We start from the raw sequence: 27,443 nt of genomic DNA, 5'->3' as shown, positions 1-27,443 counted from the left end.
CGTGTCCTGCGCTCTGCCCTCGCCCCAGGCGCCCGAGTGTCACCTTCCTGCGGAGGCGGCTGGATCCCGACTCTCAAGGCGGCCGCGGTGTGAGGCGGGAGGAGGAGGACAAAGCCTCCGCTGCCGCCCTCGCCGTCATGCCTAACATCAAGATCTTCAGCGGCAGCTCGCACCAGGACCTGTCGCAGAAGATCGCCGACCGCCTCGGCCTGGAGCTGGGCAAGGTGGTGACCAAGAAGTTCAGCAACCAGGAGACGTGGTGAGGCAGCGCGGGGGCGGGGGGGGGGGGGGGCGGAGCCGCGCACTACAACTCCCAGCGGGCAGCGCGGCGCGGCCTCGCTGCTCGCCACGCCAGCACCGCGCGGGGGCTGCTGGGAGTTGTAGTGCGGGGGGGGGGAAGAGCTCGCCGCGGGAGCGGGGCCTCCCTCCCCGCCGCGGCGCGAGGAGCCCCGGGAGGCGGCGGCGGCGGTTGCGCCGGGGGAGCCCCCGGGGAGCGGCCGCCATGTGCGGGGCCCTCCTGCCGCTCCCCTCCCTCTAGCGGCGCGGCCCCGCGGCGCCGCCCGTGCCATATGGCCCCCTCCGGCGGCGGCCCACGGGCTCTCCGTGTTTATGCTGCGTTTGAGGGGGAAAAATCCACACTGGTTCAACGGGATCCCGGAGGGAAGCGGCTGCCACGGCTGCGTGAGCAGAAGCCCCAGCCGGGCCCGGCGCGCATCGCTTGGGTGCGAGGCTGGGGTGCAGCCCCCGTGGGGGCTCCGTGGCCCTCGCCACGTCCCTGCCTTCCCTTCCACGCCGAGCTCCGTGGCCTGAGGCCTCCCGCGTGCCCGGAGCGTGGCCGCCGCCTTCCCATTGCACTGGGTTTTCAAGCGCTTCCTAACGTGGTGCAGGGAAGATCGCCCAGGGCACGGCCAAGCAGCCATGTGTGACCTCAAATGATGGTGCTCTTCTGGAAACAGATTTATTTTCATTAAAATCTAGGCTAGAAACAGGAGCTAGAACACCCCAGATGCTTCCATTGCATGGGAATACATTGAAATTGAAAACCCTAGAGTTACTTCAAAAACATGTGAAGGAAACCAGTCAAAAGACTGTTCACGACTTAGTTGCTGCCATTGCACTGTTCTCATTGCTATTTGTCAATTACTTTTACCTGTTGAATTGGTTTGTCAGGGTCTTAATGTCACCAGATAGTGCAGCTCTTTAAGATCTGTTGCCTCCTGTGTACCCCGATAAGCTGACAGCCAATACCTGCCTGAAAAAGCAAGATTGATCAAAGTCAGTGCTTAAAGCTGGCACATATCTTGTGTAGCAAATACCAGAGAGTGCCCTGGCTGTTAGTAGGTCCAGTTGGTGACCACTGCACGCTGACATATGTTAAGCCTGACTCTTTCATGGTGAAAAGTCCTTATGTTGGTTGCAGTTCTGCTCAAGGGATTGGTTTGTGCTGTTAAGTCCGGGTATAAGATAGCCAAAAGACTGAATCAGCAGCTTGCTGGTGCAGCTTGAGCAGAAAGACTGTAAATGTGTAGAGGTCATCACAAACATGTTGAAGGGAAGTGGGATGAGAGAATGAACTCTTAATATCAAAAATCCACCCTAGGACTCTGTAAAAATGGGGCCATTCGGGTGATGTGTCCCCTTGCTCGGAGATGACTCAGTGACCTGGCAGCAGTCAGTGGGATGGATGGACATCTCCAGGGCAAGAGGAAAGAATCTGTGGGGGAACATCGTGCTCTGGCTTCTGGTTATTTCGAAATCTGGCATGCTCCTCGAGCTCGAAGCGTTGGAAGCAGGAGCAGTTAATTTGTTCCCACAAGAGGCCTTTTGCAGCGCCCGTCTGTGTGGAACCCGGCGCGGCGCCCGCCGCTCGCTCCGCAGCGCTGCTTTGGGTGCAGGTGCCTCGGCACAAGCTCCGAAGCTTTCTGGCCGTTTGCCGCTGGCAAACAGGACCTTTGGCTTGTATTCAGCCTCTTCATCAGCAGGGATTAGTGTGCATTACATCCAGGAGGAAATTAACCCCCAAAGCCTTTCCAAAGTGAAATGCTCGAGGGCCTCTCTGTCCAAGCCACTGAATAGCTGTTATGGTTCTAAATCTAATAATCTGCTGCATGTAGCTTCTGTTAGAAGTTTGGCTCAGCTTTCTCTGCTGACTGGCCATCGTGCCTGCTTCCTTTATGGAAGGGACCTCTAGAGATCACCTAGTCCAACCTCCTGCTCCAGCAGGGACACCCAGAGCACAGGGTGGCATCCAGGCAGGTTGAAGATCTCCACAGAAGGAGCCTCCACAGCCTCTCTGGGCAGCCTGTGCCAGGGCTCTGGCAGCCTCACAGCAAAGAAGTTCTTCCTCACATGGAGGTGGAACTGCCTGGGGTTCAATTTGTACCCATTAGCCCTTGTCCCATCACTGGCCAGCACTGAGAAGAGTTTGTCCCCATCCTCCCTGCATTCTCCCCTCAGCTATTTGTACATGTTGATCAGATCCTCTCAGCCTTCTCTTCTCCAGACCAACCAGGCCCAGCTCACTTAGTCTGTCCTCATACGATAGATGCTCCAGTCCCTTCATCATCATTGTCACCCTATGCTGGACCCTCTCTAGAAGCTCCACGTTCCTCTTGTACTTTTAACTTAGATGGGCATAAATCTCTGGTTTGAGGCAAACAAGGGCTCTCGTGGGGTGTGGACGCGCTCGGGTTGTGCTGAGATGGAAGTGCAGGCTGAGTGCTTTTAGCCTGACTGACCAGACCATTAAGTGAGCTCAAGGAGCACCATAAAATAGTTATGAGCAAATAGGCTCTGCTCAGCACCTGCGGCTCCGTTGTCACCCACAGCCCCTCAGGGCTGCAGTCCCCCGAGCCGTGGCCCCGCTTGCTCTCTGTAATGGTCAGGTTTTAAAGAGTTGTATCCAAATTCAAATTAATTTCCCCCATATCTTCCCAGTGTGGAGATAGGTGAGAGCGTGCGTGGGGAGGATGTCTACATCGTGCAGAGCGGCTGTGGCGAGATCAACGACAATCTCATGGAGCTCCTCATCATGATCAACGCCTGTAAGATCGCCTCAGCCAGCAGGGTCACAGCCGTCATCCCCTGCTTCCCCTACGCTCGCCAGGACAAGAAGGACAAGGTGAGGCTTTGAGAAGGCTTCTGGGGAGAGGAATGCGTGTCCCAAAAGTGCTGGCTGCTGGCTGGCATTTAGATGATGTTGAATATGTAGAAGAAGAGATGATAGGACTTATGTTAACTTTTTAAACCTAGGGGCATTGGACTATAAAATCATCTTTTCATAAAAATCCAGTTGTTCTTGAAAATGGACCAAACTAATCAGCATTGATGAAAAGATGCAATGTTAATGAGTACCCCTTTTAGTAACTCCCTGTGAATCATTGCCTGGAAGCAGAAGGCTGGCATCTTGATGAGGGAGTTGAACTTGTCTCGAATACTCTTTTTTCTTTTTTTTCTTTTGTTCTAGAGTCGAGCCCCAATCTCTGCCAAGCTGGTGGCAAACATGCTGTCTGTGGCAGGTGCAGATCACATCATCACCATGGACCTGCATGCCTCTCAGATTCAGGTAGGAGCCAAAATCAGGAAAGTGAGTATTTATTTACCTGCTCACCTCTGAGCCCGTTCACTGCCTGACAGGTTTGCCAAGGACCTGCAGCAGTCAGGACTTGGGAGCGCAGGACTAGAAGGGACTTATAGGGTCATCAGCAAAGGATTGGGGGATGGATAGTGGTTTCATCCCTAAATGATAGGGGCAGCAAGCTGTTAAACTGCTAATCTTGTCTAGCTGCACCTTGAGTGAGCTCTCAGACCAGGAAAACAACTCAGTGCAACCAGGAGGGGTGGCAGAGGTGGGGATATCTGTTGTATTACTATAAAAATTTATCTAGGGTAGTTGCATATCTATGTCTGAGTGAAGTAGATGGACTCGCTGTCATTTTACAAGTTGAAAATGCAGCCATTCCTCCTTCAGTATAATTTGTTCCAGTATAATTTGTCCAGAAGTACTGTCTCAGATGGAAAATCTCTGGAGGCACAGCAGGGAAGACTTGCAGGAAGCTCATGAAATAGAGAAGAGCCCAAGGGGTACTCGTCTTCCTTAAAATGCTTTTGAAGTTGTGTGTGCCATAGGATCTAGCTTTTTAGCAGCAACACGGGTGAAATTTCAGTTGAATAATTGGTTTTGTGCAGATCTTCTCCAGCATCTGGCTGGTTTCAGCCAGCTGCTTGTACATGCTGGGTTACATGAGCCCAGAAGGAATAATGCTAGGGGAGATCAGTGTTGCCCCTACACCCTGAATGTAAGGCATGACTGGGTTTTTCCAACAACTCCTGTGTACCACCCCTCCTGTTCCTTACTCCCTGTCCAGGGTTAAATTCTGGCTTTTAGTGACCTTTGAGGTTTACCTGCAGGAGCCTGCTGTGTCAGAGTAAAGCTGGAACCAGCTGCTGCATTAGTTTAAAAGCAAATATTGCTGAAGCTTTTTTCATAGGTTTCCAGCTTCCTGTAGGTGCAAACAGTGTAGGTAATGAGCATTAGGGATCAGACTGACTCTGTAAACAAGCAGTTAGCTGCTCAGGAACCAAGCGCAATAGATATTTTCTGCACCTGTTAGGACAGAGCTAGTTTCATGTTGAAAGTGTCAGATATAAAACGTGTTACTTAGGTTACAATGCTCAGATTTTTTTATATTGCAATTCTGTGTACCCCAAAGATTACTGCTGTTCTAAGGAGGGGAAATAAACAAGGAAAACTGAGAATGGTTTAGGAAGGCAGTGGCTTCATGTCTGTCTGGAAGGTTTCTTTCAGTTTCTTGGAATGTGACCTTCAGCTATGTTGATCTCCTAATGTCTGTCTCCTTGCAGGGCTTTTTTGATATCCCTGTTGATAACTTGTATGCTGAGCCTGCTGTCCTGAAGTGGATCAAGGAGAATATTCCTGAGTGGAAGAACTGTACCATTGTTTCACCTGATGCTGGTGGAGCTAAGAGGTAAGTTGTGAGGCAACAGGCAGAGATGGGTCCTCATCTGCTCCGGTTGTTAACACAGTGTAAATGCAGTTGTGATGCCGCTATCAAGATGCGTATTCCTGCTCTGCCAGCCTGCCTTCTGCAAAACAGCTAATGGCAGATAGATGAGAATTGTCAGATATTCTTTCTAGGGAATGTATAGAATATTTCTGGAGCTTAAATGGCTCCTGGATTCACAACTGCGTAGGTAGAATGGAGCAGTCTCCACATCCTTTGCACTAAAGCTATTTTGGGAGAAGCAGAATTATTGGGTTGATGAGGAAGGGTATCATGGTTTGTAACCTTTGCAAAAACAAGGTTAGCCTTGCTGGTTCATGATCATTTTTATCCAAGCTCTTTGTTATATTAAACGGGCTAGCAAGGCTTTCTTTTTGCTTTACTACTCCTACTTGAAATGTTGTGCTGTGACTTAAGCCCACTGCTACTTACTCTTCTCTGTGAGCAAGGAAGTTAGATAGTTCCTTTCTTAGCAGCAACATATGTAAGCACCTTTCTATCTTGTCTGACACAGCAAATACGCTCCTGTCTTTCTGCAGATAAACACATCAGCTTGTGAACAATTCAAAGAGCTTCCGGGTGCTCACAAGGCAGATCTAGGCTTGCTCTTGAGGGCTCTGTAATGGCTACAAATGATAAGCTAAGAGAAACAGATGTATTTTGTAGTGCAAGAGCCTCGCATAAAAATGTTGGTGCGTGCTGCATCTTCTTGCAGTTCTTTTCTTAGTCTGCAGCTTATTATGGCTATAATGAACAAATTTCCAGCTGGCACTTTCTCCTGGAAACCACTCGTCTTTCACATAGGAGTTCAAAATCTAAAAGTAGTGATGAGATGAGGAAATACGCTTGAAGTCAGAGCCAGCACATTGCCTTATGTGATCCAGACAATGTGCCTGTGCAGAACCACAGGTGACCTGTGCTGCAGAACTGTAGAACTGTATTGGTTCCACTCATAGCTGAATGGCAGAAAAAAGGGAAAGTCCTAGAATGTTCCATGGGGTAATAGTGAAATGGCATTTCCAGTAAGCAGCTGCATGGTGGGGAAGAACTGTATCGTTGTTTTGGATTTAGAAATATACAGTTCATTGCTCCTTTTCATTTGATTTTGTTCCTCTTGGTAGTCTGTTTTTAACAACGAAGAATCGGGGAAGTCCAGGGTGGCTGTACCATTCGTACTGCCAGACTAACTCCTCCATGGCACGGTGTAGTTTAAACATTTTCTGTGTCTCTTTACAAAGTTGACAACTTCCCAAGCATTCTGGTCGCTTGAGGTTTGCTGAGCTTGCTAGGTAAGGTTTGTTTTGAGCTTTAAATGCAAATTAATTTGCACCAGTCAGGATGAAAGACTTTCTAATCTAGGAGCTGTCATCAAGAGAGTGGATCGGAGATTTCATGTTAATTGCTTGAAAGGAAATTACACAAAGGTGGCAAAGTCTTCTGTGAATTGCTTGGGAGCGGTTAACAGGAGCGGTGACAGCTTCTCTTGCTCCAGTCTGTGCTTATGGTTTTGGAAGAGGTTGTTCTTCAGCTGAAGTCGCTCTGGAGTTAAGTGTGGTTTGGAAACTGTTCTCTCTTCAGAGTGACCTCCATTGCAGATCGGTTGAACGTAGACTTTGCCCTCATTCACAAGGAGCGCAAGAAGGCCAACGAGGTGGACCGCATGGTGCTGGTGGGTGACGTCAAGGACAGAGTGGCCATTCTGGTAGATGATATGGCAGACACGTGTGGTACCATCTGTCATGCAGCAGACAAGTGAGTACATTGACCCTTTCCTGAATTAGACCAAACATTATGTACTAAATTGATTATTTGCATGTGAATTTTCAAAGTAACCTACAGTTTCTTGATTTTTCTATTTCACACCTCACAAAACAGGCCTAGTTAGACTTCTTTCTGGTAGAAATAACTAGAACACGTTTTTTCTCCTTTGAAGAGTTTGTTGAAAGTATGTGTATTGGATATTATGTATTTGATGGGTGGCCTTAGTGATGCTTGATTGTTCATTTAGTGATAGGTAATAGTGAGACTCAACTGTCCTTCAGATGCTTTCTACTGGTCTGTCACTGACTTAGCCCAGGTAGTGTTAAATGTGGTCTGGTCCAACAAAACATAAGGTCGTGGATCTGAGTTTCTTTGAGAAATAAGCTTTTCAAGGCAGCCTTCTACCCTAGAGAAGGCAGCATATATGTCTTTGTGCATCAAATACCTGTTGCCTTAAGTTGGCAAAAGCACTGGAAGTGGATTTGTATGATCTAGTCCAAATGCCCAAGGAGTGAGAACAGTGCTCTTGGAGTGTGTAGCTTGGATTTTATGATACTGTTTCCTTCTCTGAAATCAGAGATCATCAAAGGTAGTCTGTACCCTAAACATGTGATATCTTCTCTTTTCCTGTCTATCCCTTACCCCATGCCCATGTCACTTAAATACTTACTAAGAGTTTCTTGCCTGTCTCGCTTCTCCTCCCTCCCAGGCTAGTGTCAGCTGGAGCCACCAAAGTTTATGCTATCTTAACTCATGGGATCTTTTCTGGGCCAGCAATTTCCCGAATCAACAATGCCTGCTTTGAAGCAGTTGTTGTCACAAACACAATACCCCAGGAGGACAAGATGAAACATTGCCCTAAAATCCAGGTGAGCATCTCTTTTCCCTACTCTCAACTCCCAGGGCTTATCTGTCTCCCTGTTGCTGAGAATCTATAACGCTGTCCAGTGCTTACTATGGAATTACTGGACATAATGTCACTGATACTGGATTCAGCAGCAGGGCTGACAAGAAGTTCCCTTATTCCTGTTGCAGGGGATAACAGTTTTACTGATAAAATGGAGCTCTTAACCAAGATCATCTCAAACAGTGCATTTAGTCTTTTTTTTTTTTTTTTTTTTTTTTGCAGGGCTTGTCATAAGCTAAATCAAATCACTGATCTAATGGGGCTGTGCTGTAAGCAAGCAGCCCTGTCAGTCCCCTTTGGAGGGTGACATGCTGATGTGTAGCACTGAAGCAGAAATGGGTAGGAACTTCTCAAGCCAGTGTGGAACTATCACCTGGGTGTGCTATGGCCACAGTAGATCGTCTTCCTGCAAAACCCAAAGGCCAAAAAAGCTATCTGGAAGGATTTCTACTTTCTGTTCTAGAAATCTGGCTCTTGCCATTCCTTTTCCTCTTGGAAGATGGGAGATGCTACTGGATCTTGTAACAGCAGATGCCAAGAAATATTATTTGAAAGGATATAACTCCTTGAAACACTGGGATGACTTGTTCTTTCTCCCAAGCTGTCCCTAACCCTTTAACTGGATTTCTTTATCCACATGTCCCTTCTGAAGACCTTTTGTGAAATAAAGCAGCCCTGGTTTGGGAAAAGCAAAGGTTTAATGTCTGATCATAATACCATGAAAATGACCTGGAAGGGGAGCATAGTTCCTTTTCACATGTGTGTCTTGCTGGCTTGACTAAGCAGGTGACACAGCTCCGTAATGCAGTGTTTGGATACTTGCCAGCACTTTAAAAAAAGCTCTGCTCTCTAAATCAAAGCTAAAAACTGGCCTTTTGACCCTCATTCTTTATGGTGGCTTTCCATTTAGGGAAATTGGGCAGGCATTTTGTTCCCTGTGCTGAGGCTAATTTTCCCAGAAGAAAAAAATGCCTGCAGAACTTGAGAAATCTTGAAGTTCTGCCTAGTTCTTGTTAACAGATGTGGAAATAGTAGCTTTGCCTGGGAGTGCAGGCCTAGTAGCTTGTTGAGAAGCTTCAGGTACTGTTAAGGGTAACAGGGCCTGCAGAAGAGGAAGCTCAGCTCGTTGAAGCCAGGGTGGGTTTTCAGCTGCTTTTGGAGGTAAAAATGAGCTGATTACAAAAGGTTACGGGATTGCATTTTGCAGCTTCTGGATGATGCTCCTGTAACTCAGCACATGTAAATGTCTGCTTGTACCATCTGCACACTCCACCCTGCCCTTAACACAGGCAAAAAGGTAAAATGGTAACTAGGACATAAATAGTTGTAGCCAGGGAGTGCAGTGAAAGTTTTTTAGGCTCTCAGTTATACCTCACTCTTACACTAACATCTCATGTTCTGTGTTGGGAAATGCAGAGCTAAAGGATTTGTCATAAGAGTCCAGTGTTGTGTTTTTTGCCTTCCTTAAGGTTTTTCTTTCTGAGGAGGTAAACTACACAGAAGGAAGAAAGGTTAAACATCAGTTTCACTTAATTCACAAGGAGTGAACACGCAGGGCTTTTTTTTTTCCTGAGACTACATTAAATATAAATGCTTCAGCTGCTGGGATTCAAAGCTAGAGTTTTATTGGGACTTTATGTTTTCTTTTGGTCAACTGGATTATACCACCAGGTGGAGCCAGCACAAAAACTGAAAACTAGCACAATAACTTAATCTCAATGCTGGTAGCAGTGAGTGAAGTCCTGTGAATTAAGGGAAGCAACCTGATCTTGACACAGACTTCTTGACTTCTGCATAACCCAGACAGAGCAAACAAAGTAGTTTTAATGAAGAATGTACAGTCGTTAGGGAGTGTCAGGAAAGCAGGATGAGAGCAGATTGTGATCCTTACAAAGATCAGCAGGGAAATATTTCTTGCAGTGCTATGCACAGAACTAAGTATCTGCAGAAGGGTGTGGAATGATCTTTCTGACCCAGAACTCTTTTCTGCATTTAGCATCTTACAAATTTAGGGTGCAGCGTTTGCTCCTGGAAGTCCTTCTGCCGCTTGCCAGCTGTTTTTCCAGGGTTGATGCTTTGTCTTGGTCATGCTGATATATCTTTTTTTCCCCCCTCCAGGTGATTGACATCTCAATGATCCTCGCAGAGGCCATCAGGAGGACTCATAATGGGGAATCTGTCTCCTACCTATTCAGTCATGTCCCTTTATAACAACAGATGCCAGCTGCTGCTTGTATGGCTTTTTTTTTAAAACCAAAAGTTGTTCAGCTTGTTATAAAGTTCAGTAGAAGACTCTGCTTGTTCCAGTGCAGTTCTCCACAGCTGCTCCTGCGTAAGTCAGGCTCACTGACTCCGATCCCAGCACGGGGAGGTTGGCGGGAGGCTCATCTCTGTAACACTCCAACCCCACCAGCAGCCCCGTGCCCTGGGGCTCGTCAGTAGCCTTGACTCAACCGTGCAGATCTGTGGAGAGCAGGACTGACCCATGGCCAATTGCCACGACTATTTTTGGAGGGGGGTAGAGGGAGGGAAGGGGTTTGTGGGCAGGGTTAGGTGACCTGGCATGTGCACCCCGAATTGCTTGGGAAGTAGAGCGCCCTAGGACACGCTGGTCTGGATCTACAGCAAGAGCCCGAGAGACTGCTGACTGTCTTACCACTGCAGGCCTGGCAGAAGCCCTCCGAGAGGGACGGGGAGCCCTGCACCTCGGCCAAGCTTAGCCCTAGGGGACCCCTCAGGATGGGAAGTGGCTCTGCTACAGCCTCTTCCCATGAAAGGAGGGCAGCGTAGCTCGCAAACTTGAGTTAATCTGATTCTTTGAAGAAGTGCTATGCCCTTCAACATGCTACACAGCAATATTAAGGTGAGAGCGTGTAGCATGTTCAGTACCGCTTTGCTGTGTTTCCTTAGTGATGAAAGGTGCATCCTGGACAAGCACTCTTCTTCCTGGCTTGTACATAGAGGCCTCTAGTTCCCAGCATAAGCTAAAACAAACGCCTCATCTTTGCAGTTACTGTTAGCCTTGCTAGAGACTAGAGGTCTGCTGTCATGTACTGTAGCTGCACCTTGATTTGCTGTGCAAAAGTACCCTGATCCTTTTCTTTAACCAGTACATTAGTAAACGAAGCCTCTGGCCTTCATAGCACAGTTGTTGCATCTAGCAAGTGCCTGCTCACTAGGTTGGTGTGGGGTGACCCAATGTGCAGCACCTCTGTCTGCTTCTGAAGGCTGTCTGCAATCCTGTTGTCCTGTAAGCTACAGACACAGCCTCATTGCTTGTCCTGCCCTGCCTTGAACGTGTTGCTCATTCCAATAACAACTTGAAAACTGCTGGAGGATGAGAGGCTGCAGGACTGCACAGCCTGAGGAAGCCTCTGCAGTGAATCTGGTGCAGCAAATAAGAGCTTGTGGCAATGGGTTGAGCAGGCTTGTGGCACATAGTACTGGGAAAGCGTAGATCTAACTCCAACCTGACAGGCAGCAAAGTGCCTGGAAGAGAAATACCAAAACTAGAGCTGGCTGAGGCTCCTGGATATGAAATAAATATCATCCAAAACTTGAACGCATGATACCTGTACCAGACAATCTTAAGGTAAACTGTTAAGTCTCTCATGAACTCTTACAGGGGTTATAGACCAAGCTGTTTTATGCAGTCTGGTTTTTATAAGCACTCCTCTTTGATTTGTTTTTGATACAAGGGAAGGGAAAGAGGGTAGAGAAGGAACTCGAAACTGCTTGCGAGGGTAGTCAGCACAGCTTGGAGAAGCGTGGGGCTGCGGAGTAACTGGAACTGAAAAACCTCGGGTGAGAGCTAGGGAAGTGCTTCTTCAGTTGTGCCTTTCAATGGAGACTTCTCCCCTCTCCCTTCCTAAAACTCCTGTCCTGTGGCAACTTTAACACTTGTATTTTACAGTGTAGGGTTTTTTCTTTTGTATAAGACTCGGTGTTTGTCTGGAACGTGTGTGTGTGCGCGTGTGTCTGTGCTTCCTTGCTTCGCATCCTGCACTGAGCTCCCCTGAGAGTCCGATTCCTGCCTCCTCCGTGGGAGCCCCTGCTGCGCTGCCCATGCCCCGAGAGCCAGGACATCAGCAGCGCTGTGAGGATTTTCAGCAGCCTTTGTGTTAAACTTAAGACCTTGATGAAGGAATTAAACTTTTATTTAAAAACCGCGGCCTCTGTTTATAAATGCTTCCAAAACTCTACCAAGGCGATGGGCGTCCTCTGAGCTGGGCCCCTTGTAAGGTAGGTCAGAGTGGTCTAGTTGGGAGGGAGCCTTGGGAGGGTCTAATCTTAAAGCAGTTGGTTTCACTTGGTGGTTTCACTTTGCTCTGCCCCCTTTGAATGGAAGAAAATGCTCAGGACCAAGCTCTTTTCCTAGGGGCTTTTGTCTCTATCTGATTTCCTGGACCTAATTCTGTTAGGGCTGGTAGTGCAATTCTTCTTGTACGGTTCAGTTACGTGACTGAGCTGATCTATTCAAATAATGTCTGGGTAGAGGAAAACAGTAATAGTTTAGCAAATTTGAATGAAGTGCTGTCAAGAGTCTTGTACAAGACTAGTGATTGGAAGCAGCAGGTTGAGAAGTGCTTGTTTTAACTAAACCAGTGTCTTTTTGCACTGCTGGTGTTGCTTTTTCATTGCAGTGAGGTCTTTAGACTGCAAATATAAATGAGGCCAAGGGGATGAGGTGGACTCTTAGGTCTTTTGTCTTGCAGTTGATTCTGGCATAGTTCAGTCCTTGTTTTGGGAAAAGAGAGTCATGGGCTTAGTTGAGACCTCTTCTTGGGACCATGCGGTTTTCAGAACTGCACCATAAATGCCTCAACTGTGCATCTTTTGTCTCAAACAGCTGGAAAACAGCTGGAGGGGTAGGGAGAAGGGTTGATGTGGGTCTTGGCAGGGCTGTGGAGCAGTCTTGGTCAGTCAGTAGGGCAAAGGGGGAGCACTCGATGCCTGTATGGTAGCACCACGGCTGCTTTAGCAGTGACTGATGCAGAGGGTGGGAGAGTGTTTCTAGGAGGTGAAGCTTCCATGCACCCCTGGCCCCATTCAAAGGGCTGCACTGTTGCTTTCTGCAGAAGTTCATTGGTTAAAGTCAAGTGTCTTTATTCTCCAATTACTGCTTAACCCCTTTGCAGGAAAATTGCAGCCAGCTGCCTACATGTGGCCAGTGTGCAGCTGAAGGGGGATGATTAATGCAGACAGGGAGTGTGCAGCACCAATGCTCTGGTTCTAGCTTCAGCAGCCCCTCTAGTGCTTGGCATCCTCGCAAAGGGGCTTGGTGCCATCGCTGCCCTGGCCATGGTTCGGGCCTGCAGCTCAGCCCCTCTCCCGCCAGCTCCGGTGCCAGCCCGCGTGGGAACGCCGGGAGCCGCGGGGATGTTTGTGCTCCCGGCTGCCTCCGACCTTGCAGGTGGCACGAGCTACCGCTGTGTTTGGCAGTGCCGGAGCAGATAGGGATCACGCTCACGCAGCCTGGCCTGTGAGTGTGCAAGGGGTGTGCAGGGAGCGGGTGTGCAAGGGGGCGTGGGTAGGAGAGGTGTGCAGGCTGGGGGTATCCTTGCGCAGGCTGGATATAGAGGCATGGGCTGTGCGTGTGCCTGTGTGCACAGGGGGTGTGCCGCTGTGTGTATGTGTGTGCGCAGGCAGGCTGTGCGTGCACAGGGAGGGGCGGCTGTGCAGGCTGTGCCTGTAGGGGTGTGCACACCCGCGCCTACAACACACACGCGGTTGTGCACACCCGCGCCTACAGCACACACGCACACGGCTGTGCACACCCGCTCCAGGGCGCGCGCACACACACTCACACCCGCGCCCCCCTCGCTGCTGCCGCGGGGCATGTCGGGAGCGGTAGTTCCCCGAAGGACTCGCGCGGGCGCATTGAGGGGGCGTTAGAACTACAACTCCCAGCAGGCACCGCGCGCAGCCAATGGGAGCTCGCGGGCTGGGCGGCGGCCGGGGTATAAAAGACGCCGCCCCACGCGGCGCGCGCCAGACTCACCTGGGCGAGCAGCGAGAGCGGAGCAGGGCGCGGCGACACCAAGGTGCAGCCCCGGGCTTCCCCCTCCGTAGCCCGACGGGGTCGGACCGGCTCGCGGGCTGCTCGGTGCCGGGCGGGGGCTGTCCCGCTTGCATGCGGTGTGGGGAGCCCCTCGGGTGCGGCGCTGGGAGGTGGCGGGTCCGCGGTGCGCGCGGCGGGTGCGGTGTTGGTGCAAGGCGGCTGCACGGAGGGGAGGGTGGTGCATGCATTCATGCAGCATGCATCCCCCCACACGCCCTGCATGCATGCACTGGGGGTCCCGGGGGTGCCCGCCGCGCCGGTAGCGGCGCCCGGGGCGGCGGCGCGCCCCGCCCTGCGCTATTGTCCGCGGCCGGGGGGTTGCGGGGGGGGGGCGCCTTTGTCTGCGCCGCCGCCGCGGTCCCCCTCATCCCCCGTCCCCCGTTTCCCCCAGGCAAGATGTGCGACAAGCCAGACCTCTCGGAGGTGGAGAAATTCGACAAGAAGAAGCTGAAGAAAACCAACACGGAGGAGAAGAACACGCTGCCCTCCAAGGAGAGTGAGTGCAGCCTGCCCCGGCCCGCGGCGGCCTCCCGGCTCGGGGACCGCAGAGCCAGCGTGTCCATAGTGCAGCCCCCAGCACGCAGGAGAGCAGGGCATGGAGCGCCCGGGAGCTGGCAAGACCCCCGGAGCATCCCCTTCCCATGGGAGGCAGCCATGTGCAGAGCGAGGAATCCAGTGCGGAGGGGCGTTTGGGGACGGTTTTAGCCTGGAGAGGCAGCACTGGTGTCCACATAGAGCATAGATGCTCAGGAGGGCTCTGCTACCCTCTGGGGCACTACCTGGGGTACCTCCTGCCCCAAACCTGTGCTGGGGCTTGGCCGCTGTGAGGAGAGCAGAGTGGGTGTCCATCCCGCTGTCACCCACATCTCTGTCCCCATTGCCCGCTCCCGGGTTATCTACAAGCTTGGGGCCAAATTGAGCCGGGTGCTGAAGCCTGACGTTGCTCTGCAGCCTTCTCCCTTGGGTGTTTCTTTGGAAAATAAAACCCAAAGACTAATGGAGCTGTCTCTTCTCTTTCAGCTATCGAGCAGGAGAAGCAGTGTGTGAAGTCTTCCTAGAGTGAGATGGCCTGGCAGGAAGAGCCACCACTTTTTCTTTTTTTTTTTGGGCTTTGAATTAAATCATCTGTTTTTTTTTAAATTTACATCATGTATGTGTATCGAAAACAGCTGCATCTAACCCACTGTCCCACCGTGCTGGCCGCTTTGGCAGGCAAAGGGCGGCAAAACGTGGTCCCCTCCGGATCCATCGATGGTCTGACAAGAGCTGGCCCCGTCCTTGCTGCCCGGAGGCCCCCGTTTTCAGCACTGATTTCACTCAAGTGCGGTGGGGATCCAAGCAAGGGCTGTGAAGCTCCTGGGGATGGACCCCCCCTGGCATGGGGGAGTGGGGATCCTTTCTGATCCGGCCTGTGGCCTGGGTCTGTCTTGATCACTCTTCACTCATGGTGTCCTGTAGCCCCACTCACAAGTTTTGTCTTCCTCGGGGGAAAAATGAGAAGTTTATTATAAAATAATAAAAAAAATCTAATGACATCACTAAGGCTTGTGGTTTCTTTCTGGGGGAGGTGTGGGCTGGCAGCCTGGCTCGCCCGGTGGGGTGGGAAGGTCCCCTGGTGCTGTGATGATTCCCTGCTTGGTGGCACCCAGCTCCAGCTGGGCTGGGGGTGGCACTGGGGAGCTCGGGGGTTCCTGTGCTCAGAGTGGGAATGGGCTGGTCAGGATTTAGATCTTGGGAGGAAGGATGTGGCCCTGGGGATGCCCAGCATGGCATGGGGTGCAGCCTGCAGGAGAGGCCACCCTGCCCTGTGCTTGGGTGTCCAGTTGTCCTTGATGTCCCTCCTGCTCCCTACTGCTCCAGCGGAGCAGTATCTGTCCCTAACGCACCGTGTGTGGCCCAGGGCTGGATGAGCCCGGAGTTTGGCTGCTGACCAGCCCCTGCTGGTGCTCCGGGCAGAGCCATCTCTTTGCCTGGAGCTACCCTCAGCCGTTGGCTTTTCCGGACCTGCAGGGCTCTGTTTATCACCTTGATCATTTGGAATCTCTCTTGCGGGAGAGCTGGGCTGCAGGAACACCATGGGGAGGTGCTGATGGTGCTGCCTGGACCCAGTGTCCCAGAGAACCCTGCACCCATGGGTGTCAGCACCGCATGGAGATTTCCGCACCCGTCCCAGCCATTCCTGCCACGTCGACGCTGGAAAAATTCAGGGAGGCAAGGGAGGAATTCTCGTCTTCTCCAGGCGCTGTGCAGGCAAACACACCCGGCACAGCGGGTTTATCACCTGAGCCAGGGAGATAAGGAAAGACGCTGCCGCCAGCCTTCCCAGCGGGGCGAACACGGTGGCTCTTGGGATCTTGGAGGATCCTTGGGGAAAAGCGGCAGTGGGAAACGCCGGCGCAGAGGCCCCAGGGTACATGGGCTCCGGCAGCCCCAGCGCCTTCGCCCGAGGTGCGGGAGCAAAGGCTGCTCCCAAAGCAATGCCTGGGAGGCCGGATAAACCGGAGCTCGCTCGTGCGGCGTCTGCAAGGGCTTAGTGTGGGCGATGTCAGGAATTCGCCCGTGTCGAGTTCCCTCCCGTGGCTCCCTCACTGCATCTCCCAGAGGGTTCCTTGCTCTAGGCTCCCCATGCCAGCTCACAGCCGGAGCCTCCAGAGCCCCTCACCACATTCCGGAGATTCCCTGGGGATAGGGAAACCCGCTGGAAATCCTGCAACGAATTCCCAAGCTGAGGTGTGAGCAGCAGGTGCCCATGCCGGCAGACCCGGCACTTGCGGCGGGCCGGGAGCAGCTGCCGTCCAAGGGGGACCGGGTATTTTTGGGAGCAGCTGCCTGACACAGGGGACATTGTCCCCAGCCTGCGGCTGCCCCAGGACTTGGTAACCAGGGATTAGGGCATGAAAAGCGGTTTTGTTGCTTTGCTCGCAGCCCCGATTCCCTCCTCCGGCAGCTGCGGCCCGGCGCTTGCCTGCTCCAGGGAAAAGCGTGCGGGGCAAAGGGCTCCCAAGGCCTCTCCGGGCGGCTTTCCCGGAGGGAAAATCCCTGTTTGCACCCGCTGAGCCCCGAGGTGATTAGGGGAAGGAGCAGGGGCTGCCGGAGGCGCCGGGATGCGGCCTGCGCTTCCCGCTGCTCCACCCCGGCGCCCGCGGCCGGGGCGGCTTGGCTGTTGCTCAGGTGTTTGACAAGGGTGTTGCTCGGGTGTTGTCCGGGTGTTGCTCAGTCGCCGGCTGATAACGGGTCCAGGCAGGACCAGGAGGGTGGTGCGGGGGCAGCGTGCCCAGGGCTTTTTGCCCTTGCCCAAACGCTGTTCATTTTACCTTAAAAATAACACGGATTTGAGCACGGTAATGGAAAGAGGTGCCCTCAGCAACTTGCCCCCTGCTGGGGCAGCTTTCCGTCGTCCTGCCTGGAAAAGCGGCAAAAATCCCTCATTTGGGCTCCTTGCATGGAGGGGGCCACCACAAGGACAAGGAGGGCCACCATGAGGAAGGACATCATGAGGATGAAGGCCAACAAGGGTGAGGGCCACCATGAGGGCAAGCAGGGCCACCATGAGGCGGGGCCACCACAGGAAGGCCCACCAGAAGGGCTAAGGAGGGCCGCCATGAGGAGGCCATCATGAGGAGGGCCACCACAAGGGCAAGGAGGGCCAGCACGGGGAAGGGTACCATGAGGATGAAGGTCAACAAGGGTGAGAGCCACCATGAGGGCGAGGAGAGCCACCATGAGGCAGGCCAGCACAAGAAGAGGCACCACAAGGGTGAGGAGGGCCACCACAAGGGATAAGGAGGGTAACTATGAGGAAGGCCACCATGAGAAGGGCCACCACGAGGTCAAGAAGAGCAATAGGGGCACCTCTCCTGGGACAGCGTGGAGGCAGAAAGGACATTTGTGTGACAGGGAGGCGAAAGGAGTGTAACAGCTGGGCACGGGGGAGGGGGGCATGGGGTGATACGGAGGGCGATGGGGTGACAATAAGGCCCGTGAGGTGACAATAGGGCCCATGAGGCGACAGGGGGCGCCACGGGGGTGACGGGCGGGGGCGCGGCGGGGCGGGGCGCGCCGCAGGGGCGGGGCTGGCGCTGGCCCCGCCCCGCGGGGGGGCGCGCGCGCGCGGCGCATGCGCGGGGCGGCGCTGCCGCCGGCGGTTGAGGCGGGCGCGAGCGGCGGCGCCGCGGGCAGGTAAGGGCGGGAGGCGCCGCCGCCGCCGCCGCCATCGCCGCCGTTTCCCGGTGCACCCCCCTCCGCGCCGCGCTCCGAGCCCCGGCCGTGATCGGGAACCTGCCCTGCTCCAAGCTCCTCGCGGCATCTGGAGGGGGGCCCTCCGTATTCCGCCCCCCCCCCGCCCCGGGCAGCGCCGAGGCGTTTTAGGGCTTCCCTCATCCCCCTGGACTGTTCTGTGGGTGCCCCCCATCCCTCCCTGAAGCCTGGAGGGGCTGTGGGCTGCCCCCCATCGCCCCTGGCAGTCCTGAGGGGATGACGGTGACACCTCCCCCTGCCCCATCCCCATTTCCTTGGATAGGGCTGTGGGGTGTCCCCCATCCCTCCCTGAGGGCTGTGGGCTGCCCCCATCCCAGCCTCCCCCCGAAGCCTTGAGGATTCCCTGCCCACCTCCCATTCCCATCTTCCCTGGGCATCCCTATGGCACCAAGGGCTGCCCCTCCATCCCCATTCCCCTCAGGCAGCCTGGGGGGGGGGTGTCTCCTTGCCCTGCCCCCAGCACCCTCTCTTGCAGGGCATCTCGGTGCTCCTCCACCTCATTCCTCCTTCCTTCTCCTCCTGGAAACATCCCAGGGGCCCCATCCTCCCTGCTCTCCTCTGCTTCCACGGCATGGGGCTACATGGGGGGAGCTGGTCCTGCTGTGGGGTTGGCTGAGCGCCTGGCAGCCCGGGCAGGCTCCTGGGGAAGCTGTTGCAAACAAGGAGCCGAAACCTGGAACCGGGGAGAGCCAGGGCCCTCCGTGCTGCTCCTTGGCACCCGCACTCATCCTCCTTCTGTTTTTATCTCCAAACAGGTGCCGGCGTCCTGCGCGAAGGATGCTCTCGCTTGCCTCTCCTGTGCCCTGCTGGCAGCTGAGGTTGTCCTTATAAACAGCCTGAAAACAGCACAGGCTGCAGAAGGTGTGGTGCCTGGCCCCGTGCCCGTCGGTGTCGCGGCTGTGTCACGGCTCTCGGCGCTCTGCTGACCCGCCAGGCTGTGGAGTAGTCTACAATAACCTATCAGACATTTGGAAAACATCCGTGACTGTTAGTCATTTCTCATCTGCCGTAAACCTTTTCTAGATGGAAACTCTTGTCGGGCTGATGACTTATTTCCCAAGGGACTTTGGCATGGGCGGGGGGGGACAGGGCAAGGACCAGCTTATATTCCCTTCAGCAAGGGTTTGGGAGAGGGAGAGCAATGGATTTGGAAGAGCTTGCCTATGGAGGGGCGAGTTTTCCAATATCATCAGCCCAGAGGGAGAGATGCTGCAGTTCCTGTTTGTCTCTTTTGACATTTGTCATTTTGTTCTTTGCCTTAGAGCTACTTGGTTACACAGATGCTTCTAAAATGTCCCCAGACCCATCAAGGCAGTTCAGTTGCACGATGTGGCTCTGGCTTGGGGTATTTTTGTGCAGGAGAAGTGAAATCAGCAAGCCTTTAGTTAGTTTCTTTGCTGCCCACAGAGCTAAACAGAAGTTACTGATTTTAGCTTTGTGGCAAGTGCTATCTGAAAGAGCTCTGAACAGAGAAAAGAAACCAAGAAGAACAGGACCCACTGGGCTAATGCCAAAAGTGTTTTTTTTTCCCTGAACGGGAAAGGTTCGGATCCCAGCAGAGGCAAAAGGGCTCGTGTTTTTCTCGGAGGTCGGGGTGTTGGCAGCGCCACGTGTCCGCACCCCTGCTAGGAATGCTGCTGGCAGGTGTGAGCAGCAAAATCCCTTGGTCTTCCCGAGCAGGCTCGTGCCAGCTGCCTCGTTCTTCTGGTGAGCAGCTCTGGGGACAAGCTCGGTCCTCCGCTCCGATTCCGGAGCGTGCGGGTAGGCAGGCCGAGCAGCTCCAAGCAGACCACTTCCCGCAGAACCGACTTCCTCAGGGCTGAGGTGAGAAACAGGTTTTGTGGCCTGTGCCTTCAGTTTGTTCCCTTCTTATTCAGGTTCAGCATCCACTGTCTCTGTACTGGTAAGAAATGAGAAGTGTTTTGTCTTACTCAAGGCAAGAGGAACCGTGTCCTCAGCACTTTGTTCTTGGCTGATTTACTCCTGTCATCAGTAGCTGCACTCAGCTTCCCTGCTGCTTAATATTACACATTCAAAGGCGGTGCGTGCAGCCGGCTCTGGCAACCTCACTGACTGGTGTTTGTTTTTTAGAGACTGACATGCCGGAAGAGGGTGTTCCCTGGACAGCTCTGGAGACAGAAGGGCTGTTTTTCTAGAGCAGGTGCTGAGAGACAACAGCAAAACAGATCTCTCCTTCCTTGCAAGGCATCTACCCTGACCTGCACAGCACCCCTGGGAGCCCTTTGTTTGTGACTGCTGACTAAGGAACCTGGGGTTCATGCATCTGAGCCTGCATCTGTTTCCTAGCAGACTGGACTGCAAAAAGCACGGCCAGAAAGAGGAGCAGAGAAGCTGTCTCTGTGCCTGGGAAACCCTTCAGAAGTGTAGGGATCGCACAGGAAACGAGCACAGCTCCACTTGAAAGGTGAGTCAGCGTTTCGGGGCGATTTAAATGGTTTGCTGGATGGCTTAGGTTGGTATTAGGCCTGTACATCTTCTCTATCCCTGCAGTATAGCAAGTCAGACAGAACAAATTAAATAGCTAGTGTCTGTATGATGACAGAGAAGGCCTGGTGGTGGAGATCCCCAGGGATATTTTGCTGTTTCTGAGGGCATAGGCAAGGTAAAATTTTTAACTAATGCTTGTATGCTTGTGAAAACTAGATAAGCTTTCAGGAGCACCAAAATTTCTCTTAGATATTAATCATTTATATGACATTTAACTAAACTTCTCAACTTGCACTTAGGTTGGAGACCTGCTGCTTCCATTTAGTCTTGTGTGCCCGAAAGCTTCTCTAGCTCCTAACTCTACTGGTTGCTCTAGTAAGAGATTTCCTCCTATTTGCAAAACTTTTTGATAAATGCCCTTATTCTGATCAGAGTCTTTCCTGTTCATCCCCAGCAAAATCCCAAGGTTGGAGTTTTGCCCTCCATTTCCCAAAATAATGTAAAGACAGCATAATAGTAGAAAGATCCTGGTAAGACTTGTCTTGAAATCCAGAGTAAACTTCCAGTTATTTCCGGAAACTCCAGGGAATAGCGCTGTAACTGCGAGGAGCACAAAACGTGTGCTCTTTGTTCCAGCTTGCTGTACATCTCGGTGTTGTGAGGCTTCATCTCTGAAGGGGAACTGAAAAATTGAGGGGGTTTCAGGGACTCAGTGTTTCTTTCCATGAGCTGTAATAAGTACATGGGGAGACATCAGTCTGTCAGCACTGAAGCCGGAGCTGAGTGACTCTCTGTGGAATCCATGATCCAGACAGCTGTTTTGTCCCGTTTTCAAACGCTGTAGGTTGCCTCCGTGCCGCTCCGACCTGCTGCAATGAGTGGGAAGTCCCTGCTCCTAAAGGTCATTCTCCTTGGGGATGGTGGAGTCGGGAAGAGCTCCCTCATGAACCGCTACGTCACCAACAAGTTCGACTCGCAGGCTTTCCACACCATCGGGGTGGAGTTCTTGAACCGGGACCTGGAGGTGGACGGGCGCTTCGTGACGCTCCAGATTTGGGACACTGCAGGGCAGGAGAGATTCAAGAGCCTGCGGACCCCCTTTTACCGGGGGGCAGACTGCTGCCTGCTGACCTTCAGCGTGGACGACCGGCAGAGCTTCGAGAACCTCAGCACTTGGCAGCAGGAGTTTGTCTATTACGCCGATGTGAAGGACCCCGAGCACTTCCCGTTTGTGGTTCTTGGCAACAAGATAGACAAACTCGAAAGGCAGGTGAGCACAGAGGAGGCGCAGATCTGGTGCCTGGAAAACGGGAACTATCCGTACCTGGAGACCAGCGCCAAGGATGACACCAATGTGGCCGTGGCCTTCGAGGAAGCCGTGAGGCAAGTGCTGGCAGTAGAGGAGCAGCTGGAGCACTGTATGCTGGGCCATACTGTTGACCTGCACTCCAGCTCCAAATCCGGGTCCTCCTGTTGTTAAGAGCAGCTGCTGCTTGGAGAAATTCCCTCGAACCAGCGGCTGGAGCGGGAAAAGCGCGAGCAGCTCTGGGCACTCTGAGGAGGGCCCCGAGGACAGTCCTGGGTAGCTCCCGGAGGAGCTACAGCTTTTCCAGCCAAATTCCAGCTGGAGTTTTCAGGCACAGGGATATAGCTGCCAGAGGGAGCTGTCAAAGAACACGTCTTGCTTCCATCTCCACCCATTTTGAGCAGGCCTGGGTTGTGCTGAAGAGAGCGAATCTCATCTTTACCAAGACCTGCGTGCAGAACAGAGAGGGCTCGAGACTCCCCTGGCCGTATTCTAATCCCAAAGTGAAAACAGTAGCCCCACTAAACTCATGACCTTCCTGCCAAAGGAGAGTGTGCTCAGCACGCTGAACAAACCCTGCTGCAAGACCTCAGCCCATGCGACTGTGAGAATGCGAACGCTGGAGTGCCTGGGGTGCGTGTATCCTGCTCTGGGTAAGAGCAGCCCGTCCTGAGACCCAACTGTGTCACGAGTTGTTAGTACTGTGGTTTGAAATGGTGTATGAAGGAGAAGGACCCATGTCTGAGCGCTGCAGCAGCAGCTCTTTGTGGCTGCCTATTTCTGGTCTGTTTTTCCCCACTTCTAACTTGGTCTTGTTGTGTGTGTTACTTGGTGGAGAGCCCGGCTGCTTCCTGTTTCATGTCCGTGTGTTTTAGCTGCTCCGGAGGCTCAGCATCACACGTTGCTTCTCCCTGGAAGGAAAGCACCTGTGTGGACACCCTCCTGGTCACGTCAGAGGGTTTAGAGCCACTCAGGAGCTCAGTAGATTGAGAGCATGAGCCCTGACGGGCTGGTGGCTTCTGTCACTAGTGATTTCAGTGCTGCGCAATGAGCTCCAGCCCAGGAGGTGGTGGGATGTGTCCCGGGTGGCCGGGGGAGCTGCTGGAGCCCTCGCTCTGCACGTGGGGCCTGTGACCCCTTCGGTGACCGACGGACGGGCCGGTGCCTGTGGTGGCCTTGGGCTGTTCCTCTGCATGTGGCGCTCGAGGCTGTTCCCGGTCACTGCCCGCAGCGGCCGCCTGGCTCTCCTGGAGCGCAGCCTCCTCTCCAGCTGCTCTGACACTCATTATCCACACGGTTAATTGGCCTTCGTTAACGTCTGCTTTTTCCTGTCTGTTGTGAGGAGCTCTGCGCTCATTCCACCTCTGGCCATGATACGTGAGGGGCAGGAAACCTTGGAGAAAGGAGCCTGGGCTTTGCTCGTCCCGGCTCCTGCCCCTGTGGGTTTCATCCCAAGCTGTCCACGTGCAGCAGAGCTCGGTGCTCGCGGGCTGCCGTTTTCCCATTGTAACCTCATGTCCCGCAACTTCCCGTGCGTGAGTTTGCCCAAGGCTCTGACGCCCTTTTCCGTGAGCGCAGAGGAACCTGTGCTGCCCCGGTGACAAACTGCTGCACGGTGCATCCTGCAGCTCCAACAGCAGCTTCCTTTGCGCTGTGCTTTAGGGCAGGGCCACCTCTGCCTTCACTGCCACCGCGTAGCAGTTCCTGGGACAGCTCAGAGTGATCCTGCCCTTTCCTGCAAAGTAGATGTTGGAGGCATCTAATGTTCCATAGCAGGGCAGGGAGCCTCTGGAAAACTGGGTCCCTTGTGGTGTGAGAGTAGACTCTGCCTCCATAGGTGCAACAGAGTTTTGCAAGTTGTAATTCTGTTTATTTAATATTGTTTATTTAATAATCCCTGACCTCTGCAGGCCTCAGTAGATTATTTTCTTCAGTTCTGATGTTTCCTTCGAGATCCGGAGCACTGTGAGCGGTGGTTCCGGGTGACAGCCCCGAGGCCGCACGTTCCCTGCGCCGCCCTCCAGCCTTGGGAGAGACCCCGGAGGAGAGAGGGCAGAAACTGGAGGAGCGGCGGTGCCGGGGGACACGGGTGCCCCGTGCAGGACCTCGGTGCGTGTCGAGTTGAAGAGCAGACACGTGCCCGGGGGTGGTACCACGTACCTGTTCTTTCCAACCACCGTTGGCTAGTTGATGTCATTTTAAAAACCTATTTTATTAGGCCTGTGTATTTTTAAGCTGTATTAAAAAGAGCATAGTGTTTTGTATTGCATTAAAATTGTTTAATTTATTTTAAACTGCTACACGCACAATTTCCCAAGGAGCCCGGAACCTGGAGACTTCAGCGCCAACAGCCTTCCCTCCTCGTGTCCACTCGTGCTGCTGGAGTCGTTGCTGCTGTTACAGAACTGGAATTGTAAAACTGAGATTCTACCTTTATTTAAGCAAATAAAACGTGGATGTATTCAAGTGAGTTCAAGAAGTGGCTTTTGGGTTTTCACTCAAAGTTCGAGCCAGCTCCTGCTTTCCGGAGGGCTGTGGAGCCCTGTTGGTTTTACCAGCTGGCAGCGGAAAGCAGCCAGGGAATCCAAGCATTTTGTTTCAAACGAAGCGGTTGGTCGTTCCGGATTTCAGCTCCAACAGGAGCTGAGAAAACACAGCTCGTTTACAAGCCGAATGCAGGGAGCAGATTTGTCTCTCCAGGCGTTTATCAGAAAACACTTTCATAACAAATATTTCACATTGCTTCCCTCTGTCACTGCAGTTTAATTTTTAGCCCGGGCTCGCAGCACCAAACCGCTCACACCACCAAATTCCCTCCTGTGATCTTGGAATCGCTTCCTCCATCCCCAGGGGGTCGTAATCGGAGCTGATTTCCGTGGGCTGCTGAGACAGACCCGGGCATATGGGCACTGTTCTGTTCCCTCCCCTGGCTGTGGCCGTGTCGACACTTGTCCCTTGCAGATGGTCACCTATTTTGGGTGGCTTTCCCCGCATTTGCACAGTCCCAGCCGGCTCGTGGCCTTGGCTGAACCTGCTGCTCGTCCTCAGCTTGCCCGTGGGCTCACGCTACCCGAGGGGGGCGCCATGGGCTCTGCATCCTTGGAAAAGTTTGGGAATGCTGCTCGTTAAACGCGCTGCTGCGGGGTGAGCGAGGGCCTCCGGCCTCTGATTTTGGCCGTCCCAAAATGCAGGTGGAAACAGGAGGCCGGAGTCACCCGCAGGGAGACGCTCCAGGCCGGGGGGCAGTGCAGGATGGAGCGGTGCCGGGGCCAGCGAGGACCCGATCTGGGGCCATCGTAACCACAAACACCCTGGATTTGAGACGGACGTGGGAAAGCAGGGGGCAGAAAGTGGGCAAACATCTGGGACGAGGCGCTGGAGGGACGTGGGTTTTATTTTTCCGACGTCTGGCAGCTAGGGTTGTGTCGCTCAGAAGCTCCCGGAGCATCTATGGGAAGAGGTGGGACTTGGGGGTCAGCACGTTGGTGCCGATGGGACCGGCTGGGTTTGTCCTGCTGCCCCTCCTGCCCCAGACCCGTTTCCCCCCGCGCCGCCGCTCCGAGCGGCAGCCGCCCCGCACGGTGCTGCGGGCAGCGGCCACGGGGAGGAGACGGAGGACGGGAAATGCGGCTCCCGCTCCCTCCCCGCCGCAGGGGAGGCCAGGAAGAGCATCAGCCTTGGTGGCCTTCGTCCTTGGAGGCCACCTTGGTGCCATCATCCCTGGAGACCAGGGCTGCGGAGACCTGGGGACCATCCCGTGGTCACCCCTCACACCCGTGTCCTCCCCATGGAGTGCGATCTCCCTCCTCCTCTTCCTCTCCCTCCTTGATTTGAACGGGGTGTCCCTGCTCGCTAGCCCAACGCAGAGGGCTTGGTAGCCCACGGGCCTTGCTGGGACACGGGCCGGGGATGCAGGCTGAGGGGTGGCCAGCGGGGGTCCCCCGCAGCCTCCAAGGGAGGCAGGACCAGCCCCGCAGCATCCTGCATCCCTCGCCGGGATACGGGCGCAGGGGACACTGCGGGTGTCCCCAAGGCCGCGGCAGCGCCGGCCGCCTCCGCGCTGCCTCGCGCGGCCGTCCCCAGCCCTCCCCGCCGCTGCCGCCAGAAGAGACGGCGTTTTGTTCACCGCTGGGACACACAGGGCCCCTTTCAGCGCGGCCAGAGGCGGCCGATGGCATCTGGCGACACGGGGGGGACAAAGCGGCCCATTGAGGGTGGCCGGAGCGCGCGGGGCCACGCGCGGGGTCGGGCCGCGCGGGAGCTGCCCCGGGGGCCGCGAGGCTGGGACCCACCTGGGAGCTGCAGCGGGAGCCGGAACGGGGCCGGGATGCGCCTGGGGGAGGCGGGATCCAGAGCGGGATCCGGACTGGGAGCATCCCCGGCACCCCCCAGTGCCAATGCCCCAAGCGGGAGGCTCCGTCCGCTCCCGGTGGCACCGGGCACCCGAACGGGAGCGTCGGGGCCGCCCGGGATGCTCTCGGCATCGCCCCGGGGCTCCCGGCCCCGCGCGGCCTCGTGCAGGGTCATTGCAGGGGCCCTGTCAGCAGCCACAGTGCAATGGGCTGCCTCGAACCCACCCGTCCTTGGGCAAAAATGGGGATTTTTTTTTTTTTTTTTTTTTTTTTTTAAGGGGTCCCCAGCAGGGAGGAACATTTGGGCACTGGGGTGGGGGGTGCAGACCCCTGTGGGGACATGGACAAGGGTTGGGGGGATCCCACGGGGGGTCCCCCGGCACCTGGAGTGGGCGAGAGGCAGCACGAGGGGCCGGGCGCACAGAAGGATGGACGCGCGTCTGCTTCACAGTGGTCTTAATTTTAATTTATTTTCCTTAACTCTTATAAAATACACCCGGTAAGGTAAAGGCTCTAAAAACGCGCTCCTTGTTTTTGTTTGTTTTTCTCTTTATTGCTTGTTAACGAGGTCTGGAGGAGAGAGGCGGGAAACACTTTCAGTCGATTAACTCTCGTGTGCGTGTGTGCGCGCAGGGCGCAGGGGGGAGGTTATTTGCTGTTAAATTGACACCAGAAAAGAACCAAAAAAAAGGAAATAACCCCCCAGGCAGCCCCGTGGGAGCGGACGAGAGTCCACGCGGCTCCCGGCCCCGTCCTGCTCCAATCTCTGTGCGTCGGAGCCGGCCGCTTGCCCAAACACGAATTTCCCCCATAAAACAATACACTGCAAAGAGGCAAATGGAAGCGGGACGGAGCGCGACGCTGCTCCGGGAATTCCAAGGCAGGCAATGCCAGGAGGTGAAAGCCCTGAGGGTCCCGGAGAGCCCCAGGCTGCGCCCTCCCGGGATCCATGGACATGGGGGTCAGTGCTCTCTTCGCCACGGGAAGATCCTTGCCCTGACACCCCTTTGCTTTGGCTGCAGCGGCCGGAATCCACCTTTCTCGGCATGAGGAAGGGGGAAAATCCTTCTTTCCCTCCTGGTGCGGCAGGAGCTCCCGGAGAGTGTCCGGCAGCGGCACCGGCTCGAGGCCGCCTTCCTGTTCCCTCCTGCGGAGCCTCCGGCCCCACGCGCATCCTCCTGGCTCATCCCGCTGCCGCGGCGGCTCCCGGCCCTTCTCCGGCCACTCGGGAGCCCCCGGAGCAGCGGCGGGAGGAGAGCGCGCGGGGAGGAGGAAGAGGAGGGCGGGCGGCGGCGAAGGCAGCGTTAGGGGGGGACCCGCTGGCCGG

The 27,443-nt window shown here is 54.3% G+C and overlaps 3 protein-coding genes and 1 long non-coding RNA gene across 4 annotated transcripts; all 4 read left to right on the top strand.

The window, feature by feature from the left end:
• LOC104576103 (ribose-phosphate pyrophosphokinase 1) lies at positions 1-10,768 on the top strand. Its single transcript, XM_088538505.1, has 7 exons — positions 1-259; positions 2,938-3,121; positions 3,467-3,565; positions 4,864-4,988; positions 6,603-6,776; positions 7,495-7,654; positions 9,811-10,768. The coding sequence occupies exons 1-7, from the start codon at positions 138-140 to the stop codon at positions 9,901-9,903; spliced, it is 957 nt and encodes a 318-aa protein (XP_088394631.1). The 5' UTR covers positions 1-137; the 3' UTR covers positions 9,904-10,768.
• Positions 10,769-13,625: 2,857 nt separating this feature from the next.
• Positions 13,626-15,206, top strand: LOC148590822 (thymosin beta-15A homolog). Its single transcript, XM_088538433.1, has 3 exons — positions 13,626-13,736; positions 14,145-14,249; positions 14,774-15,206. The coding sequence occupies exons 2-3, from the start codon at positions 14,150-14,152 to the stop codon at positions 14,809-14,811; spliced, it is 138 nt and encodes a 45-aa protein (XP_088394559.1). The 5' UTR covers positions 13,626-13,736; positions 14,145-14,149; the 3' UTR covers positions 14,812-15,206.
• A 3,713-nt stretch (positions 15,207-18,919) lies between these two features.
• On the top strand, positions 18,920-21,280 carry LOC148590821 (uncharacterized). Its single transcript, XR_015914242.1, has 3 exons — positions 18,920-18,997; positions 20,102-20,435; positions 21,188-21,280. It is a non-coding gene; the product is annotated as an uncharacterized LOC148590821 (long non-coding RNA).
• Positions 21,281-21,312: 32 nt separating this feature from the next.
• RAB9B (RAB9B, member RAS oncogene family) lies at positions 21,313-22,020 on the top strand. Its single transcript, XM_010223466.2, has one exon. It carries the CDS (start codon positions 21,333-21,335, stop codon positions 21,936-21,938), a length of 606 nt encoding a protein of 201 aa, XP_010221768.1. The 5' UTR covers positions 21,313-21,332; the 3' UTR covers positions 21,939-22,020.
• Positions 22,021-27,443: the final 5,423 nt, after the last annotated feature.

The sequence above is a fragment of the Tinamus guttatus genome, unplaced genomic scaffold, assembly GCF_059628265.1.
Source record: "Tinamus guttatus ecotype Peru unplaced genomic scaffold, ASM5962826v1 Tinamus_guttatus_pri_ptg001087l, whole genome shotgun sequence".
In the NCBI taxonomy this organism is placed as follows: Eukaryota; Metazoa; Chordata; class Aves; order Tinamiformes; family Tinamidae; genus Tinamus; species Tinamus guttatus.
This window is presented reverse-complemented; position numbering and strand designations above follow the sequence as displayed.